This window comes from Thermobia domestica, chromosome 8 (assembly GCF_964235325.1).
Source record: "Thermobia domestica chromosome 8, izTheDome1.hap1.1, whole genome shotgun sequence".
Taxonomy (NCBI): Eukaryota; Metazoa; Arthropoda; class Insecta; order Zygentoma; family Lepismatidae; genus Thermobia; species Thermobia domestica.
Window position 1 is genome coordinate 289,156,120 of NC_137461.1, and position 21,653 is coordinate 289,177,772.

General features: G+C 36.1%; 1 protein-coding gene across 10 annotated transcripts in view; it reads right to left on the reverse strand.

Moving 5' to 3' along the window:
- Positions 1-21,653, reverse strand: part of ctrip (E3 ubiquitin-protein ligase ctrip) — a 117,479-nt gene that overhangs the window by 45,599 nt on the left and 50,227 nt on the right. For all 10 annotated transcript variants that reach the window (XM_081769957.1, XM_081769963.1, XM_081769964.1 and 7 more), the window contains 5 exons: positions 9,842-10,003; positions 7,696-7,818; positions 4,740-4,910; positions 3,511-3,723; positions 1,915-2,265 (listed from right to left, as the gene is read on the reverse strand). In XM_081769957.1, the coding sequence (XP_081626083.1) occupies positions 1,915-2,265; positions 3,511-3,723; positions 4,740-4,910; positions 7,696-7,818; positions 9,842-10,003 (1,020 nt within the window). The remainder of the gene's footprint in view (positions 1-1,914; positions 2,266-3,510; positions 3,724-4,739; positions 4,911-7,695; positions 7,819-9,841; positions 10,004-21,653) is intronic.

A 21,653-nucleotide genomic window follows, 5' to 3' on the forward strand; every position in this document is an offset into this window, starting at 1 on the left:
TCAAATGTTGATTTTCTTTGGTCAATTTACATATTTATTTGAATTTCCTACGTACGGTTGCCAGAATATGGCCTATTAAAGCAAGATAGGTGAAAAAGATTTTTTTTTTAAAAAAAAAGGAATGTACACTCATGTACAAAATGATTGTCGCATATCTATAACTGTCTTCTTGTAAGAATGTAATTTGATAATGATTTTGTAGTGTACTTTTAATACTGATACTATGTGTATAATCGGGAAATGTATATTTGTGGTAAATTTAATAGGAAAAGAATTATAAATACGAAAATTAGAATGAGTAAAACAAAATGTTGCTAAATGGACAAAAAAGTTTTTATTGTTATTTACTGCTCTTTTGACATGAAATTTTCCACATACGTATCTTTGACGATTATACACATACTAACATTATAAGAAATACCGGGAGGATTTCTTATCAAATTATATTCCTACAACATATTTATAGACATGCGACAATAATTTTGGACATGAGTGTACATAAACGAATACCCTCCAATGAATACGAATGTAAAGCTAGCCTCGTTATTCCACCCGATTGATGAAAGCATTCTCGTGTACTTAACTCTTCCCGCAGGCGCAGTTTGAAATTATGTGCAGATATGTGAGTACAGGGGCGACTCTACCATATATGCAACACGTGATTTACACGGTGCGGCAAAATCTGTCATAACTATATTGTTTAAAATAAATATTTTTTTGTTGGGAACAGACTTCATGATGATGGTAGTTAAATTTACCAAGCTGACCTATTTGACTACTACATTCATAAATAATGTCGCATTAGTTTAGGGTCACAAGGACAGTGCTAAAGCAAATGGTCAAACAAATCCCAGCATGAATTGCTTGATTGTTGTCAAATACAAGAACTCAATTCTCAAACAGTAGTGAACATCTGTTACATTTAGTTAGTTATCACAATTTTGATATGAAAACTAGTCTTGTCTTTGTTACAAACAAGTTCTTTATCACTCAGGGTCGAAACACTTTTTTTTTTATTTTTTAACAGATGAAAAAGAAAAATCAAGAAATAAAGATAGAAGAGTTAGTTGCACTGGAATTGCAAACTGATATATTGAGATTGAAGCTCGATATTGAATTCCATTTTTCCTACAGGTGTGTTTGCTTTATCTTTCACTAACATAATAGATTATTATTTAAAGAAAAAGCAGACACAACGAGATTGTATTTTGGGGTGTTTAGGCCTTCCTGAGTGCGAGTGCTTTTCCCTCCCCTTTGTTGTTCATGACGAGATAGCTTACTTGAAATCGTGGTTTTAAGATTTGTTCTTTCTGGAGAAAGGTGCACGAGACGGCAAACTGCCTAGGGGCAGCCCTGGGTGAAACCCTTACAGATTTCACGAAGCCGCCATATGACAGTGGTGATCTATGTTGTCTCTAATGGCATGAATACGTTTCCGAGATTTTGCTTCCAAAGTTTCCCTGAACAGCTCATCCGGACATCATGTTTGATACCCACGGGACTCATTTTGTAATGCTGCGTTACCAGAACGAAATTTAACAAACTAACGAGGAATGGTCCGTTCATTCGCCATCCCTGGCTTAAATGCAGCACTGTGTAGAATCCGTAAAGAAAAAATTACTCTTAATTGTGTGTTCTCCATGGTGAACTTTCAAACGATCCTGTTCAATCAACGCAATGCCTCCTAGTTGTCTGAATACCACAATCTGTTTGCTGGACATGTACAGAGTTTGTAACGTTAAACGCGTGACTTTGGTTGATCCTCATATTGTGTTGCTGAGGTGAGTTTCCCACCAATGTCAAAGCGGACATTTCATTCGAACAAACCTTATAATACTTTCACTACACTTAAATCTGAAAATTAATATTAAAGAACAGTATTGTATCCTTCAAAAGCAGACTAAATATACGTACCTTCAGCAATTCTGGTGAAGCGTAATATACCATACGAAGTAGCGCACGTAAACACTTGCAACGCACTGCAGGACCAGCAGAGCTACTGTAAACTTCATACAAAACCGAGAACAACGAACGAATAAATGAAGCAGCTAGTCCATTATCTTCTTGTAAACAGGCCACCCGTGCATCTTGATTAGCTAACCCAGTTTCTGAGCTGGTCGTCGATGACGAGGGACTCACTTTCCGCTGTATGGGCCTAGTGGTGCCAGTATCTTCATTGATTTGCTGCATAGCATGAAAATCGATTGTATATGTGCGTCCAAGCGTAGATAGGCTAATTTCATCCTCACCCGAATGATGCGCAGCCTGAAAAACAGAAGGAAAGAAACGTTTTAACATTCTCTTACTATATAGACTGCTAATAGACTATAGGATACATACGATTATCTATAAATAATACTCATTAACCTTAATAATGATTATTTCTTGTTATATCGTTTCGTCCCTCTGAATTCTTCCTCGAAGAGAACTCTTTCTTGAAATATTAGAACAAAGGATAATCCGAAAAACCTTTGAATTTTAAACAAGTACTTTCAAACAATACGGTTGGGAACTACATATTCATCACTTCAGGAAATTATTAACAATTTTATTCCTCGAATTTTTTTTTTTTTTTTTTTTTTTTTTTTCTGAGTCTTTATTAATTTCCAAAATGTTACGTGTGGCCTGTCGAAACTGACACTAAAGAGGAACAATACCTCCTACAAGACATTTCAGTAAAAGGAAAGTATCATCTGACGAGAATATTACAGCTTCAACTACTATGGTAAAAAAAAAAAAAAAAAAAAAAAAAAAATCAAAAGATTGTGATCTTGACCAAGGATTTTAGGAATGATTAAAAAATGCATCAAAATATTGCGATCTCGGTCAATAATTAGTTTTTGGATCAGGGGTTACAGAATTTTTGAATGGTCCCAAAAGAGTTTTCGTATTTTTTGTACAGAATAAGCACATCATACTGAATTAAGATAGTTTGGGCTTGACTACACTATATGTAGTTCTCCAGATATAAGTCCTACAAGAAAATTTCTGCCTAAAATATATATTGGATTTTTTGGTCTAGGGTAAAGGTAGTTAAAATCAAGACTAACTGGTTGGAGACTGACTTTGTTATTCAGGGTAGTTAGGGATAAATTTACTAAAGTTACCCGTTGTAGTGTCTTTCAATCAAAAGCGAGCTTACTTTTTCTCATTTAAATACAATCTAGGAGGGAAATTAATTAAAGCAAAGACGAAATATTTATTAGACATGATCATCCTGCCCTTTCAGTAAGAATTGAAGACCCGAACGAGTTAATTTTCATTAGATTATCATCCCTCTACTTCTGCATACAATAACGAGCTGGTGAATTAAACAGATATCAGTGAGAACAAAATTTAAATAATAATAATAATAATAATAATAATAATAACGGCGAATAAAATTTAACACTTTCTTAAACTAACGACATATAAAAATTCTAAAATGTGTAACAATAAACAGTGACTATAATTATTATTGGCGAATGTAATTTATCGAAAATCACAGAAATTAATGTTCATCTTGCTTACCTCTATTATTCTAGAATCGATTGTACTATACGCATGCCAGAGTCCTCTGTCGTCACGCCACTGCCACTGGACAGCATCGTGATGATTACTGGGAGATCTTTCTAATAACACATCCACACTGAAAATACCATCTGTCGGAAGTCTCGGCATCAACTCTCCTATCAGACATGTGATCTCATACAGCTCCTGAGGGCTGCGAGAAACAAGCTCCACCTGGAAAACCAAACATAGATTAATTATCATTCATCTCACCGATGGATATGTAAAGGCGGACAAGGAATGAACTGGATAGACTAGTGATTAGACAACCGGTTCGCTTCCCGCACGTTTTCTATCTTAGTATTTTCAACACAAACTGTTCAAATTTCGCAATGCAAATGTTAGCTACATAATATATTAAACTAGCAAATAGCGAAATACGAAATTTATGTTACAATGATTAAAAAACATTTACAAACTTTTCAGAGTTCAAAGCCATTAATGTATCATCTTATAGGACGAACACCTCGAAATTTTACCTCTCCCCACTGGTTCGAAATAAAATCGATCTGAGGTTTGTACATATTCAGAGATGATAATAACATGAAACATATTATGTAAATTCTAATAAGGATGCCCCAAGAGTACTTCACAAGAACTTAAGAGGAGTACAGAATACTTGCTCTGGAGAGGATGATTCATTTATATTGAACCGAATTTGAATGTGCCACTTGCCTAGGAAATGCCGCGTTTCCACCACCGGTTAAGTTTGATCTACAAGCCACCTCTGCAGTATTAAGAATTGATTTCTTGGCATATAATACATTTAAAAAAGGAGATAGTTTATCATATAAAAGTGCATGAGCCTTGGGGGAGGAAAGTCTCTCAAATTTTTATATTGGAGGGCATCGACCGCCACGTCCCTGGTATTTGCGCCTATGATAAGTATGACTGTACTATACATTGAAACAATCCAATTATACATACTTTATACAACGATCCTAATTTTTAACATGGAATAATCAGAGTTTGTTCATTGATAAAAAAAATTAGTTACAGATTGATTTTCTACCTAACGTGATAAATAACTTAAAAATCTACAATCTTCTCATCAATCACCACTAAACTTAATCCCTAGAAACACCTACTAACCATTCTACTTTAAAGCATTATTGAAATTTTGGTTTGAAAAGATTTTATAAAAGGTGAAAATCTTAAGTCATTATATAAAATACCAATAATAAACGAACCTCATCCTGACTAGATTCTCCAGACCCCGTAAGGAGGTAACACAAGGTTTCTGCAATATTTTGTCTGAGGAGAGTTAAAGCCAAATCGGGACAATTTCCACACATCACTGAAAGCATCCGCAGAACAGTTATGAAGGTTCCCGTGCTAATTACTGGAGGAGAAACCACCAACTAAAAAACAACAAAAGAAAAAAAAATATTACAAACACTCCGAACAAATTCCATTTATTAACATTTTAAAATTTACTCAAAGTTACTAAACACACTAATACTAATTTCACAAACATTTAATTATAATTTCAAAACACTGGTAGGTTATTATAACACTTTTGTTCAATAAAACAGAAGTGAAAAATGTTCTAGAAACAAATAACAGCGAATACATGAAACAGCTGTCCACGCTAATTGTAAAATATTTCTGTATTATTCCAAGAGAACAAAAACACCCACAATTCATTAGAAATAGTTCCGCTTACAACCATACGAAGAGAGTTGAAAAGTTGGCACTTGTGATGCTAACACAATGACTCTCGGACAGTACAATCCTTAGGTTGTCAAATTATGAATTTGACAAGTGTGAACAGGTCATAACAGGCAGTGTACGAGTATCGTAGCTGAACAGAGCAAAGTGTGGTGATCAGTTAGCAACATGAGATCACGCAAACGTCAAGTTTATGTGCAAATTGAGGAAATTTGCTTCATAAACTTTGATAGCTTTTAAAAGAGTTTAGCACCATGGGATGTTTGGTTCTTCCCCAAGCTAAAAGTGGGCCTCAAAGGTTCCAGTTTCGCTTGCGTAGATGAGATCAAAACCAACGTGACGGCTGAACAGAGGACTTTCGTCAGTGTTTCCAGCAATGGCAAGAACGATGCAGCAACTGTGTGTGTATGTGTGTGTGTGTGTGTTTCAAAGGTGCCTATTAAGAGAACTAAGTAATTGTCGTAATAAAGAGCTACAACAAAATCCCAGGAAGTTTTAGACTGTCCATCGTACCTAATATAGAATGCAAGTCGAATATGAAGAGTCTCGAGATTGTTCACGTAATATAATTTTGGCACATTAAAGTACGATCTATAACACAGTGTTAGAAAGAGAGATCTGGTTTACAATTACAATAAAAAAGAAAGATTTTCACTTAAAAAATGTGAGTACCCACATTTAAAAAGTGTATATTGCCGTATCACCAATTTAAATTTCGAAAGGGAATAGGGAGAAAACTAATTCACAATATTTCGGATTTACTGAAGTATTAAAAACTAATTCATTTACGCTGTAAAGTTTCGTACCTTTTCAAAACAAAAACTTATTATGTACAAAAACTGCTGTAGAGTAAGTAATTGTTGTTTATTCTCAGAACATTTTTCAAGCTCCTAAAAAAAATGTGCGATGTTATTTCAATTCAGATGCAGTCCTGCTCATCCTGAAAATGTTTTGTAATTAATTCTAAATCCTAGGTAACTTCTTAAAAATATTTAATTTATTCTTCATATTTCGACTGATAAGACGTATTTAACATCTATTATTTTACCTATTTTGACACTGCATTCCTATTAAGAATTTATTTGTTATACATGATTTATGAATTTATCATCACTATAAAGTTAATACAGTGAACTACATTAAATAAAATTTATAATATCGAAATTCCACATCATATCTGTAATTGTTTGCAGAAAACTAAGATTTAAAATAATAATAAGCAGCGTAGTAATAATAGGGGACGATATATTTCGCGAATTCTATCGAAGAATTTGATGCTTAAAATATATAAAACTATAATTTTGCCTGTTCTGCTATATGGTTGTGAACCATGGTCGCTTACTTTGAGGGAAGAATTCAAACTGAAAATGTTTGAAAATAAAATCTTGAGGTGAATATTCGGACACAAGGGGAATGGGAATGGGGAATGGTAGAAACCTCATAACGAGGAACTGTATAATTTCACAGTTTATTAAACACTGTTATAATGATTAAATCTAGGAAGCTTAGTGGGTAGCTTATGTAGTCAGAATGGAAGAAACGAACGCTTAAACTGGAAACCAATAGGAAAATGAACATTAAGACAACCTAGGCGCAGATGTGTAAAGTACCCAAAATCCTCATACGTATTTCATAAATTTATTTTGTTTATTGTAAAACAAGGAAGAGATATTCAAACTGTTTAGGAAAATAAAAACAGATAATGTAGGCATGACACCACAATTATAGGAAGTTTTCCTAAACGGAAATAACAAAGTAAGGCATTTCATAAGGAGACCTGAGCTAAGCTCTACGCTACAACCAGGAAGCATCTGAATCCCAGAAAGGGGTTGTGCTGGTTGAGTACGGAAAGTGGACTGGGGAGTTGGAATTAAGATCGCATAATGAAAAGACATCGATTGGAGATTATCAAAGCTGAACTACCTGTGAGTATTACATCTATTTACGATGTTGGATAGTCATAATGGTTAAGTTTCTGTGCCATTACGATTTAGTAGATTTTTATAGTTAAAACCATTCCGAGTCTTGATAGCTTGTGGTGTGATGTCGAAAATATCCAAATGAAATTGATTATTTCATTTCTTATCCTAAGAAGATTAGTTAAATTCATCCTTGAGTTGTCTAAATACACGGTGTTACAAATTTCAGATGAGGTACGCTCTGCCCCCAAGTACAAAAAGTTTCTAAGATATTAGTTCATTCCAGTTAGAAATTTGCAGCACTCGTTAGATGGGAGGACAATTAAGATGTACCTCGAAATAAAAATACAACGTAGAAACTGAGATCCAGTTGGCTGAGGACAGAAGTCAATGGAAAGTATTTGTGAATGTGGCATTGAACTTCCGGAGTCCACAGCTATGAAGTTAGTTAGTTTGGCGTATTAATAATACATCTTTCATCTCACATACGCAGTTACTTTCTTTTTTCTTAAAAAAAAGAAAGAAAAGAAAGAAAAAATAATTTCTGACCACTCACCAATTGCTGAAGATTCGTCAAGAGTTCGGGACTGGCTATTTCTTGTAATTTTTCTGGATCATTCTGGAAACTATCTACCAAACGACTAAATGCAAGGCATACACTTTCCACACTCTTCTTGTCCTGAAGAAAAGAAACGAAAAAGGAATTTCATTACTTTTTTCTAATATGTAGTTATTTTACTTAATTAACTATTAGAGACAATTTCCATTCAATTATTATAATGATGCAGGTAAGCATTTTCAAAACAAAATTCTGTTTACGATGATTTCATTCTTTCTGCTGGAATATAATTTATTTATTTTTATATAGGGTGTTTAATAAGTAATGGTCATAAATTAAACCGTAGATAGTACATGCCAAAACTAACAAAAAAGTCTTAGTAAACATGTGTCCGCAAACGCTTCGTAACGGAGATAGGGGCTGTCAAAAGTTTGGGAAAATGAAGTTTAGAGACGAATATCTCAAAAAGTATGAATCGGACAGAGGGCGGTCCAATGAATGACTATTGAAGTCAGACATGCGCTATGCAGAAATGCATGGTTGATAACTCTGCAATGCGCGCGCAAGGGATTCTCCAAAGAAACGGAGGGATTCCCGGAAAATTGTCTAAGGAAAGGGGGCTCGAGATGAACATCGAGGGCGAGTCTATCCACCAGTAATTCATACGTCGTGGTACCAGTTCGAAAGCTCGAAAAGATACAAAATGGCGGACAATGTTTACGTGCCGTGTGTGGTTGCATAACCAACAGGAAATGAGAGAGGCAATCGAAGAAAGGTGGTGGTGCATGTTCTAAACTACTTCAGAGCACATTCCTAAGATGAATGCACATGTACAGAGTAGTCATTTATTGTACCAATACCAAGGTAAAACAAACGATGCGCGAAAATGAATGGAATGGCCGAAAGGAACACTGGTAGAACATGCAAGCCAGCTGGAAATACTAAATCGGGGTTGCAACAGACGAGCTCACCTTGGGTGCACGATGTTACGGGTTCAAATCCGCTGAAGTGCCCACTGAATGCAGTGGTTCTGATCTCAGATTTTCGAGAAAGGGTGGAACAATGGTGCAGACATATTCAACAGGATGCCGACATGTTATCACGAGTACGTGGATCTTTGCGAAAACGAGTACGAGCATGCATTCGCATGAATGGACGACACTTCCAACATTTACTTTAATGATAGAGGTACGTTAATTTCTCATGCATCTCTTCTGTGGCTACACATCTGGGTATTTACTGTTTACCTTATGATTAATGCTGTACACATTACCAACATGACGATTTCTGTTTGTTGATATGGAGAAACACTACATGTCCATCATTTTTTGCTTGTTGTAATACATTTACGCGTTCAACATGCGGAATGTTTCAGATTCGCCTCCCACATACTCGAATGTTGTCATGCTTTTCCCATTGCAATCCAGTTTGCGGATATTCGTTACGTTAACTGCTTAGCACATAATGCTTCATCAGTGCCTTGCATACCCTTTGATTTACCTAAGTGCTGCTACACTTGTACGTATGCATTAGTTGTCGGAATTCTTCCTGGAGCAATTTTGAACGTACATCACCACACTTCGATTACCTCTGTCATTTCCTGCTGGTTATGCAACCACACACGGCACGTAAACATTGTCCGCCATTTTGTATCTTTCGAGCTTTCGACCTGGTACCACGACGTATGAATTACTGGTGGATAGACTCGCCCTCGATGTTCATCTCGAGCCCCCTTTCCTTAGACAATTTTCCGGGAATCCCTCCGTTTCTATGGCGAATCCCTTGCGCGCGCATTGCAGAGTTATCAACCATGCATTTCTACATAACGCATGTCTGACTTCGATAGTCATTCATTGGACCGCCCTCTGTCCGATTCATACTTTTTGAGATATTCGTCTCTAAACTTCATTTTCCCAAACTTTTGACAGCCCCTATCTCCGTTACGAAGCGTTTGCGGACACATGTTTACTAAGACTTTTTTGTTAGTTTTGGCATGTACTATCTACGGTTTAATTTATGACCATTACTTATTAAACACCCTGTATATGTTAGTATCACTGCTTTTGCAACTGTATTAAGCAGAACACCTGGTTTCCAATCATTAAAATTAAAAAAAAAAAAATAGTAAGCAATGATGACTCACCTGCTGAGTCAGTCTATTGGCGAGAAGAGGCAAAGACTCCACGATGAAATGGAACTCGTCGACGTGAAGATTCTGACAACAATTTGCTGTAATAGCTAACGCTGCTCGCTGTGCATTTATACTGAAGAAGTCCAGGTACATGAGGCAGGCTGCAACACCTTGCTGCAAAGAGACAACAGCAGAACCATCAAAACCATGCCGAAGCAATAATGAAATACTATCGTATTCGAAACAATTTCTACTAAATCTCCAGTTGATGACACTGCACTTACTCCCTATCCCTACACTTCTCGTTTATAGTTGTGTTTCCAATTATGCGAGGGGAGATCAAAGTTAAGATTACAAAGCCTACATCGAAACGTGTATATATCATTTCATACAACCAATACAGCCACCAGAGAGTACATACATTTCACTATTAAATTACATTAGGTTATTTTTCAGTAAAGTCTCCATATTGGTTGAGGCACTTGTCGTGGGATGAATTTGAAGATTCCCTCCTGGTAAATATCCTGTCCTGGTGTGTGTGTTCAGCTATTATTATTATTATTATTATTATTATTATTATTATTATTATTATTATTATTATTATTATTATTATTATTATTATTATTATTATTATTATTATTATAAGTATGCTGCCTTTCGGCAGGTCCTGGGACTAATGAGGATTTTTTTTTCAATTTTAGATTTGGGTCTGGAAATGTTTCTTCCACTTTTGTCGATCTTCAGCTTCCTCTTTTAACTCCCAATATTTTCTCCTATCTTTCAAATCATCGATCAGCTCTGTTCTTCTTCTTCCTATTCCTCGCTTCCCTTCCATCTTTCCTTCTCTGGCGGTGTGAAGAAGACAATTTCTTCGCAAGATGTGTCCAATCCAATTGGCCTTTCTACGAAGGATGGTGGCTAGAAGTGTCATCTTCTCTCCTATCCGTTTTAAAACATCTTCGTTTGTTGCTCTCTCTGTCCTTTTTATCTTCTCCATCTTCCTCCAACACCACATTTCGAAGCTCTCCAAATATTTCTTCTCTAACTTTCGTAATGTCCAAGTCTCTGAACCATACAATCTAATGCTCCATATATAGCACTTGACCAACTTCTTCTTAAGTCCAATATTGAGCCTGCTAGTTCACCTATGTCATCACGAAATGTTTCACCTTCTTACCTGAAGCGAAGCGACGGTCTCCTAGGTGCTCTTTCAAGTGCAGAAATAAGTTAAAGTCGCTTGGTGTGAAGTTGGGCTGTAGGTAGGATGGTAGATTATGTCCCATCGGAACTGCTTCAAAAGCATGGTGGTCTTCTGGGCTTCTCGTCGGTGATGTTTTCTCTACCACCCGCAAACTTTCAACGCCATTCTGCGACATGCTGACAAGACAATACAATCTCTCCGTAGACCTCTACCAACTGCCGGTGAATTTCAGCAGCGGTTGCACGTTTCACCCACGGAAGTCGAATAACTGAGCAGACTTCTTCGCGAGACTAGTTTTCCAAACGAAATGAAATGAAATCTGAGTTTTACGTCCAACGTTTATGCCGGTTAGGCTAAAGGAGACTGTAACGATGAGAAATGAATGAAATGATGGAATTAAGAAAGTGGGAGGAAACGGGATAATCCGAGGAAAGCCACGCACATGGTGTTTGTCCACCACAAAGTTCATTTGGCGCGAGCTGGGATCGAACCAGGGCCCCTATGCACTACAGGTAAACGCTCTACCACTAAGCCACTGCCGCTCTAGTTTTCCAAAGGAGTTGCCATTGGAGCTTACAGCTAGCGCCGTACGTGGTGGATAGCTAAAACTGCACAGCTGCCAACTCCATCTATCTATTAAAATGCTACAATAGCAATTAAAAGCGCCTGAGCTCCAACCTATAACTTTAGCTTTCGAATCTTTCATTTACGGTTATGTGTAATTTCACGTTTAACACAGACAAACATTTTAAATATTTGTACTTTAAATAGTCTAAATTAGTTAACTATATCTTTTTCATAAAGTTTATGATATAAAATTATTGTTCAAAGCCTTTGTATTTTAATAAGCCTTCTCTAAAATCAATGCATGTGAGTTGTGCTTCCATCTTCCGAGTTCTTTTAAACTATGTTTATATGTTTGTAGCCAATCCTTTCGACAATGAGATCTCGGAAATTACAGGCTCTAGAAAGATGACGTTTTCACTGATCGATTGGAAATTTTGCGTAGATTGTTTAGTTCTAATTGAATATTTTTTTTAAAAAAACATGGCCATTAGTTTTTTATTACATTTTTAAGGGTACGCTGGAAGCGTTGAAATTAAAAAAAAAAAAAAGCATCATATCCTATGTGTTACACATTCCAACACCACGATGTTGTATATTGGGGTTGTATATGTCTCAGGCGTTTGTTCCACGACCAAATAATAATGAAAAAAGAAGGATAACCATTTCTCGAGTCTAAGATAAATATTTTTTTGAGTGTTTTGCCCAATGAACACCATATATAACTGACATTATAATTAATTGTATATGTAATGTATTTGCTTATTACATACTGCATGCAAGAAGAAAGAAAATACTGGTCATACATGAATTAGAAACTCCAACCGGAAGTAGGCTCAAATCTTGCAAACGGTGCGAGATATTGAGAAAAAAATAATTGAAAAAATCTCCTCTTTATGATACTCCTTGCCGATCTTTTTAAAATCAAGACGTCTTTTACTTGTGTCTGTAAAGGGACATGTACATATGTTGTAAGGAATGAGAAGGAGATTTATGCTCATATGCGAATGATCCGCTGTGTAGAGAGCGCAGGTTTAGCTAGTATATTAAAATAACCGCACACTCCCCATTCCTCTATAACATACGAAACTCCAGATATATCGGCCTTGTAACCTTAGTTTCCGAACCTCCCCTATATATTAGTTGTGGTCGCAACAGTAAGTGAAAGCTTGCGGACACGATGGTAGAGCACATAATTCCAACGTGAGCGGTCCCTGGTTCGATCCCAGGCCATGTGAGTTTGTGGTAGACAATATCTTATTCGTAGGTTTCCTCGGAGTTCTCCCGTTTCCATTCCCATTCCACAAACGGTTTCATAATCGTTCACTGTGATTAACCCTCCTTCTCCTTTAGCCTACACAACACGACTGAGGGTCGTTAAAAGTTTCATTTTTGTCAACAAAAGCAGGTAAAACACAAGAACCCAAAACAGTGTTCTAAAACTTATTCTTCGAGAAAAGAAAAACATTTAGTGCCCTTATCCCAAAAAAAGCTAAAGTCGCAAATCTCTTCTTAAAAATCCGTAGAAATAGAAAATCCATTGTAATATAATAGCTTAAACAATTAACCTCTCTTCTGATAGAATCAATATAAGAGTTACCATGTGCCTGTAGATGATCTTTCTTAACGAAAAGAAATAAAAAGTCAGCACTTACTGTTCACTGTGTCAAAGATCCGATGCTGTTAACTTATTTCCTGTAAAATTACGAACTAAAGATATAACAAATTACAATAAGATCATTTTTCCGGAATGTTAATATTCCTTTACTTTGTTATAATGAATACTTTGTGCCTGGTGGGCTGAAGTCAATTTAACAATATGTGGTATCAGCTTCGTTAGCCGTATCTCAAGTCACCCCTTTCACATACTGGCAGTTTGTTTCTCGCTTTCGTGAAGATCTGTTGTACAGCGCTGAAACTCCTCTCCACTAAGTAAGTAACTTTAGTTCCTACCACAGGAGAGAATAAGAGTTCTTCATTTTCATTCGAAAACACTCATAACCAGACTGTTCGAAGAGTGATTTCGCTTCACAGTCGTGTTTCAAGTAGGTGATTTGGTCCTGCAAACTCGGATGAATTTCTCTTCAAGGGCACAAAAATCTTGAAATCTAATTTTAATGTCTCCCTTGAGCCATTTGAAATGAACGTGAAATACTTCAAGAAATTTATTTCTTTAAGTTCTCTTTCGTTTTCAAGTGCTTAAAGACTAGGAAATTGACAGAACTTTCGACGACTTACGTTACTTGCAAGAAGGTAAAGTTTAGCAATGAACGAAGAGATGATAATTCATTCTGTCTCCTTGTAACTTTGTGCTGACTTCATTGAATTTACCGAACATGTAAGATAAATAGGCCACATCAAGACGTTACTTAGGCTTGGATCAATCGTCTTCAGGAACTCAACTACTGGGGCAAAAAGTTCATAAACACGCTGCAAACACTTTCCTTTTGACAACCATCTCACTTCCGTGTGCAAAAGACGTACAAATTCTTGGTCATTTTCTTTACAGAGATTATGAAAAAGACGGTCGTTCAAAGATTAGGACTTTACTTTGTTAATAGCACTTATTATATAATTGAAAGGCTTGTGCAGTCCGTCACTCAAATTTTTAGCAACAAGATTAATGACACAATGGACAGATAAGACGAGGTATAGTTCTTTTTAAATGAGCTATAAACCCTCGATATCGACCAATCATGGATGCGGCTTATTCGATTGCACAAGTTACAATGTTTGCTTGAGGTATACTTTTCTCATTAAAAAAGTGTTCCATCTTCTTGTATATTGAAGAACCCTTCGTGTTGGTGGTTTTGGGCAAATAACAGTTCCTTCATTATCTCGTCATTTTGATTAGTGAAACGTCGTAACCTAGCAGCAATGTTTCGTCATTATGGCCGTTGATTCATAGATTTGCATTGTTGATAAATGTCACTTCGAGATTAGCAGCCCCCTCATTAATTCTTTTGGAGACACTATCATTACTCAAGGCTCAAATACGTATTGGATACACGTATTTGAGCCGGGCTCTAACACAGTATTAACTATTTCTTTAACGGCAGAGAATATTGATGTTTCTCCGATAGTGTGAGGTGGTTCACATTTTGTTATTAATAAAGACACCTTATAAAAAGAAACGACCCCTTTCTGGGTGTTCTGTACAGATTTTTCAAAAGGCTTCCTTACAATGTTTGGGCTTTAAAATTTTAACTTCTGATTTTGGAAGAACGAAAGGGTTTAATCGGTTTTGTCTGAGTGGATTCTTAGCACGTGATCTTTTAGTCGTGAAAACTTCATGACTTCATTTGAAAATGTCTTTTCACAAAGAAGGTAGAAGGGAAGTTTGTACGTTTGTAGGAGACGAGAGAAATCTAATTTTCAAGTATTCAGTCGAATATTGACAGCACTTCTTTTAGACATATTGACAAGTGTTCTTCAAAATGTGCAAACTCCACACAACACACTAAAACTAATCGATTGTCAATCAACTGTAAATTACTCTCATTATTAAATTAATAAAATTCCACGGAATACAAGGCTAAAGTACAAGCAATTTCGCTCAACAATACTTTTCCTTTGTTAACGTCACAGCTTCCGCTCCACTACCTAGCCACTTTCCGATTGTTCACTCTTTCTTCCTAATGTACAAGTATCATTTCTGCATGTGAGTAAACAACCGCATTGCAAAATAGACCATAACCGAACAAACCAGAACAGAATACTGCTAGTTTCTGACTGCAAAGAGACATGAGAGGCTGAGGAATTAAGAGTTGATTAGGAAGTGCTCCACCCCCGTCAGCTTAATGGTTGTGAAATCGGTCACTCGAGGTTTTCGTGGACCCTTGCCAGCCATTGCCAAAAATTTGTAAAATGCATATGGATGCAGAATTCCCTTTGTTCAATAATACTAAGAAAAAGTCTAACAGGTGATGAAATCTCAACGCCCTCTAAATAGTCTATCGATCCCCGATCACCCATTTTTGTTCCAGCGCCCCCTTCGAGAACGAGAAAGTCCCCTGGGAGGCGATATAGCCCGCGTTGAGAATCAATGTTCTAAAGGACGAGTTTAAATCGGGAACAAACGCTACTGAATGTTTGGTATTAAGTTAGTGATAGACGTCAATACACTGGATCTAGATCCGTATTTCCGGAACTGTACAGCGGGCCACAGAAATTCTTGAGGTACAAAGTCCGTGAGTTAGGCAACCCAACTGACCCCCGCTACAAGATTAATTACGCCTGTTAGAGTAGCTAGAACAGCAGCATGAAGTTGCCCCACCTGTTAAAAGAACAAATCGTAAAGTGTGTTTTTGTGCAGGAGTGAGGAGAAACGCTGGCTGACGAAATGACAAAAGGGAGTTTTTGGATACTTGTACTCACAGTAAACAGCACAATACCAGAAAAAAAAATATACAGACACCAGAGGAACCGATGAGAAGATAACAGTCGGGAAACTTAAACAATCTTATAATTAACTCAAATGAGGGATTATATAAACAAGTTAACCTACTTCAAATGACTATACATATATGCGTATCAAATAATATACGGATAGATTATGCGGTACATGTATTAGTTTATTATTTTTAAAAATAAACACAAAGCCTTGCGCTGAGTTTTAAAACTATTAACAGTAGTCCTGCCTGCAAATCAATTAAAGTATGGATTGATCATTCAGGAGAAGAACCCAGCCCTAATGAAAATTTTGGGGGTCTAATAGGGCCTGAGCTCCTAGGTTCCGGGGCCACTGATTGATACGTAATGTTACTTCGAAAGAAGAACTTGTCTTATTTCATTATTCGTTAAATAATTTTTGAAAATGCTAAATATTGTTATGCAGTAATTTATTTGTAAATATTAAAAATACAAAATTCGATAACACTTAAACGAGTTGGAGAACCTATCGGTACTAAGCGTATTTCTCCTTAGGTTGCAAATATAACTCAGGGTTCGTGATTTGTATAATATTTGTGCAAATTTACACATTGAGACACAAGGAGAAGAGAGGAAAATATAATGTCAACAAACAACAACTTAAAAAATGCACGAAATTAACGGTTAATATCAAATATAGAACCATTAACAGAATTAACTCCAACTCGTTTTATGCATTTTCCTTCCTTTATATTCAGGATTACATCACTGAATTTCTCCACTGGAGATTATCTTTCACTTAGCAGCATCCAAATAGAGATCAGCCTTGTAAACGAAACATTTTTAAAAGTGCAAACGGCGAAGCCAGAATCGAACCCGGGCCGCCAGATAACAGATCTACAACTCTAACCACTCATCTAAAGCGTTACTTCTTCGAGCTCACCTAAATAAAGAGTCTTTTCTGTTCGCTCAAAACAGTAGTTTGTTAATAGATTGATTGGCAAAACACGGGAATATGTAATTGACTCGGAGGGCATTATATCACTGTATTCACTAAATTATCAACATTACAGATTTTTGAAAAACAAAATACAAAACTCCTTTATTTTGAATCAAATACGGCGCGTGTATTATACTCAAAGAAACTAAAGACAAATCAATTGCTGTGTAGTAATCGTAGTTAAGTGGTCAAGGCGCTCGATCAGTAATCTGAAGGTAAGCGAACCGAATCGGATCCACGAACGACCAGTACATTTTTTTTAACTTTAGAATTTTAGATGGCGAATGATCTGCGATGACACACATTTTATTTTCTTCTGCTATTTGAATACTCGAATATTACAATACTTGAAATATCAAATCTTCAGGAATAATAATAATAATAATAATAAACTGATAATAAAAATTATCTCGCAAAAGATTAAAAGTTAGGAGCTTATTATTGCTCAGGGCATAACATTACAACCAGGAAATGTAACATTTGGAAAGAATATTTCGTATTTGTTTAGTGTTGCTTACGAGAAGAGGAATTGCTCATCTCCTTTCTGAAACAAAATAAACAAAATTAAGACGAGAGTTAACATTTTACATTTAAGACGAGACAAGGTGCTCAAATTATCGTCTCACTTTGGAGATGGAAATCGAGACGAGACACAAAGTATCGTAAACATTTCTTGTTTTATCTTGAAATAGTGTATGTCCATTCTTTAAGTAAAGATTGCTTTGTAGACTGAATCTTATATGCTATTTTGTTACTTCGTATTTCGGAGCTCATTGAATTTATTATAGTCTGTCTACGTATGTTTGTAGCAAAGCTTTTATAATTACTTCTGCATATCCTAAAAGTTAGTTTATTATATGTCTTACTGTTCAATGATATTAAGTTATTTTTAATACAGTTATCTTCCTCAAAACGTACAGTAGAATACTTTCTACATAAAACTTCAGTGGAACGCTTTGGTTGAAAATTTTGGTAGTTGCAGAGGTGTGTCCTGGAGGTGCAGACGCCCTCCCGAAATCCCGACTTACCTGTAAGTTTTGTCTAATATTAGGGCAACTTTAAACATTTTAATACCATTATTATTATTAGACTGAAAATATAAGACCTCAATATTACGTCCTATTGCAGTGTAAATAAGCGTACTGAAGTTAATAGGAAAAGAAGAAGAAAGGATGAGTTAATGATAGAGAAAGGGTAAGAGCGATTAGTGTCCGAAAGGAAATGAGAGGGGAGAAAGAAGGTGTCAGCTCCTGGATAAAATTATTATCGAAACTTCGGGTGCCTAAACAGAAATTAAGTAGGATTTGTCTTCACCATGATACATAGTAACCAACTTTCTTTGGCTAAAAGACTTGGGATTATATATGCGTTATATTGATCTTTTAACAAAATATACATACCAATATAAGAAAGAATAGTTCCTATTTACAAATTTTGCTTGAACGGATATGTGGAACGTGTTAGAAATGGAGAACGAAAATAATATTATTTCTAGCAGTAGGAGTAATAGTTGAAGACGTTCGGAATAACTGCTCGGAGAAAATATCGTTTGACACATTTATGACTCATACTAGGCCCTAAGTATGAACCTTAGTGGTCGTATTCATGAATTGTTTGCTAAACATGTTACGTTTACTACCACAGTATGAATCAAGGTTGTAGACAGACATGTGATGTTAGTTTGCTAGTATTTCCCCTGTGAAGAAAGCCGTTTCCACTCTAACTTGTAAGACAGAAAGAAACTGTGTATTTTTTAATTACACATCAGAAGTATGAATATTGTAGTTCATAAAAACAACTTACCGCAGCGAGAATCGAACCTAGGACCCCTAAATCACGAAATGAATGCTCACGTCACTACGCTAAGACTGCTCTGTTAAGAAAGAGTCAAAAAACAGTCGTTTATGGAGCAAACTGCACACGTTTACGATAACGACGAAACACAATGATTACTATCATGATAATACTATAGTCGAGAGAATTCAAATTTAAATTAAAAAACAAAAATAGACATATGGTGCCCCAGACCACTTTCTTTTCTGATTTACCGAAAGTATCTCCGTAACTCGTCTTTATTATACTTAGTAATGCTCGTTTTAAGCTATTTCCAGTAACTTTGAATGACAGGGACACGAACAGATACATCGAGGACATATATAATTTCAAAGGATCTCCCACCGGGAATTGAACACGGGACTGCAAGCACTGAACTATATGAGGCAGTGATGGCGTGGGTCAATGAAAACTTGACCCACCATGACCCTCCACCAACCGTGACCTACTCTGACTCACTACCCATCATGACCCACTACCCACCGACCCGATCCGACCCACCACCTACCAAAACACATCGTTATCAACTCTGACACATGATACACAGCCTCTTCTCTACTGAGTTTATACTTGTAATAATAAAACCAGGTTGTGAAATTCTAACTAATCGAAGTTTGAATTTTTACGTTTACTCGCACAAGCACCAGTCTGTTACAATAACGGTGGATCTGACCTTTACGATATAAAATGGTAAAGTGTTTGTTATGGGCCAAATTTCGATGAATTTCAATTAAATTATCATGGTATAATTATTTTCTTGTTGAATTATCGATAATTTTCAGTGGAAAAACGCATGGAATTTGAAAGTCCCAAATCAAGGTAAGTAGACCAACGTACAGTCCAAATTTAAATTTCCGTGTAATTAAGCGTACATTACAAATTTTATGTCTATTTTTCTCACAACTTTATTGCTTGATTGCCCTGTGCCCTAAGCGCTCCATATAATAAAAATAAGCTTCAGCAATTATTATAGTAGAAAGCGCATGGTTTCTGTTTCTCAATTTGTTTGTGAATTTGTTTCTCATCTAATATCGATCATTTTCAATTATTTTTACAAACCAACCCACTACCAATTTTACATATATAGAAATTCGGATCCCCACTACCCCCTTAAGATATTATTATAATGAAAGTGATATGATAACATCCCAGTTTGGATTAAGGTCTAGCCACATAACGAAAGTCATTTCATTTGACTTTGCAATTTGGCCGTGATGATCAGGCGCACAGTTACATCCATTTTTTATATAATAATTTATATATTATAATGATTTAGAAATGTATTGTTTCCAGTAGTTAGCTCCTCTAACAACTCTCAGGCTGTGTGTCTTGAAAGCCAAGTAGTAGTATAAGTCCTATTGCTATTTTGGAATTACAAATATCAATGTCCAAAAATGCCTGAAGTTCTTTTTTCACTTACATGGAGAAGGCAGACTTCGGTAAGTGAACTTCGGGGCCATTTTTTGCGAGTTGGTGGTGCACATTTAAAGAACTAATATTGCAAACTGGGAGAGCGCAATGATCAAAAATAACGGAGAAAAACCGTCTTAAAGTCTTCCACTTGCTGCATATATTGTACAACGCACAAATTTACCAAGTGCCGGCGTGGCAGTGAGGAAAATCTATGACTCATAAGTAAAGGGTTCCGGGTTCGATTCCTGTTCGAGCCATACATCTTTTTCTTCCTTCAACCAATAAAGTAGCCATTTGTAACTGTAAGTACAATATTAATTCACTATATGTTTATAATGAATAAAACAATTGAAATTTTCAAATCACTTGTAAAATCTTTTAATATTCCATGTTAACTACGGTAGGAACAAAATTTAATCTATTCCATAAATATTATTGTTACCACAGTCGTTGTGTAAAAAATGTTCTTGACGGTTCGTGTCTACATCTGTAAACGGTGTGGGAATTACAAGGGGAATGAGGAGGAAATCTCGTTTGGTTATAGCACCATCCAGTATTAGCAAAGGGGATTTCCCCCTTAACTCCTCCTTAATACGCAAACTACTCAACAGATGTAGACACGAAGCGTCAAGAACATTTATTTGACAATGACTGTCGTAACCAGTGGCGTATTTAACGGAGCGCTTCCGGGCTTAAGCTCCTCCAAATGTTATTTACTATATTAAAGTAAATTAAATATTTTAGAAAATTTTCACATTTCTAGGACTAAAGTTGGCAAACTCCACCCGAAATAGAATCGTAATTACGCCACTGGTCGTAACCATAATATAACTATGATATCAGTATATTTACGGAATTTATTAAATTTTGTTTGCCAGTTAACATGGAACTTTGAAAGATTTTACAAGTGATTTGAAAATTTCTATTGTTTTCTTCATTATAAACATACGGTGAATTAATATTTTACTTATAGTTTACAAATGCCTACTTTATTGGTTGATGCCAAAAAAGAAAAAAAAAAAGACTCGAACAGGAATCGAACCCGGGACACTTTACACATAAGTTACAGATTTCACTCACTCTGCCACACCATCACTTGGTAAATTCGCGCGTCGTACGATATACGCGGCGAGTAGAAAACTAAGACGGTCTTCTCCGTTATTTTTGGCTATTGCGTTCTCCCAGTTCGTAAATGTGCAACTCTTTAAATATGCACTACTACCTTGCAAAAAATGGCCCCAAATTTCACTTACCAAACTCTGCCTTCTCCTTCTTTGATATACTAATCTCAGGTAAGTAAATAGAAACAAATGAAAAAGGAAGGGTTATCGAGGCCTTGAAAGTAAAACGTAGACAAATTCACCAGTGTTCAGAAGCATATTTTTAAAGGACGCTCGACCCTAGCAATAGAAGCTAAGTATGCGGTTCTGATTAGTTGAAGT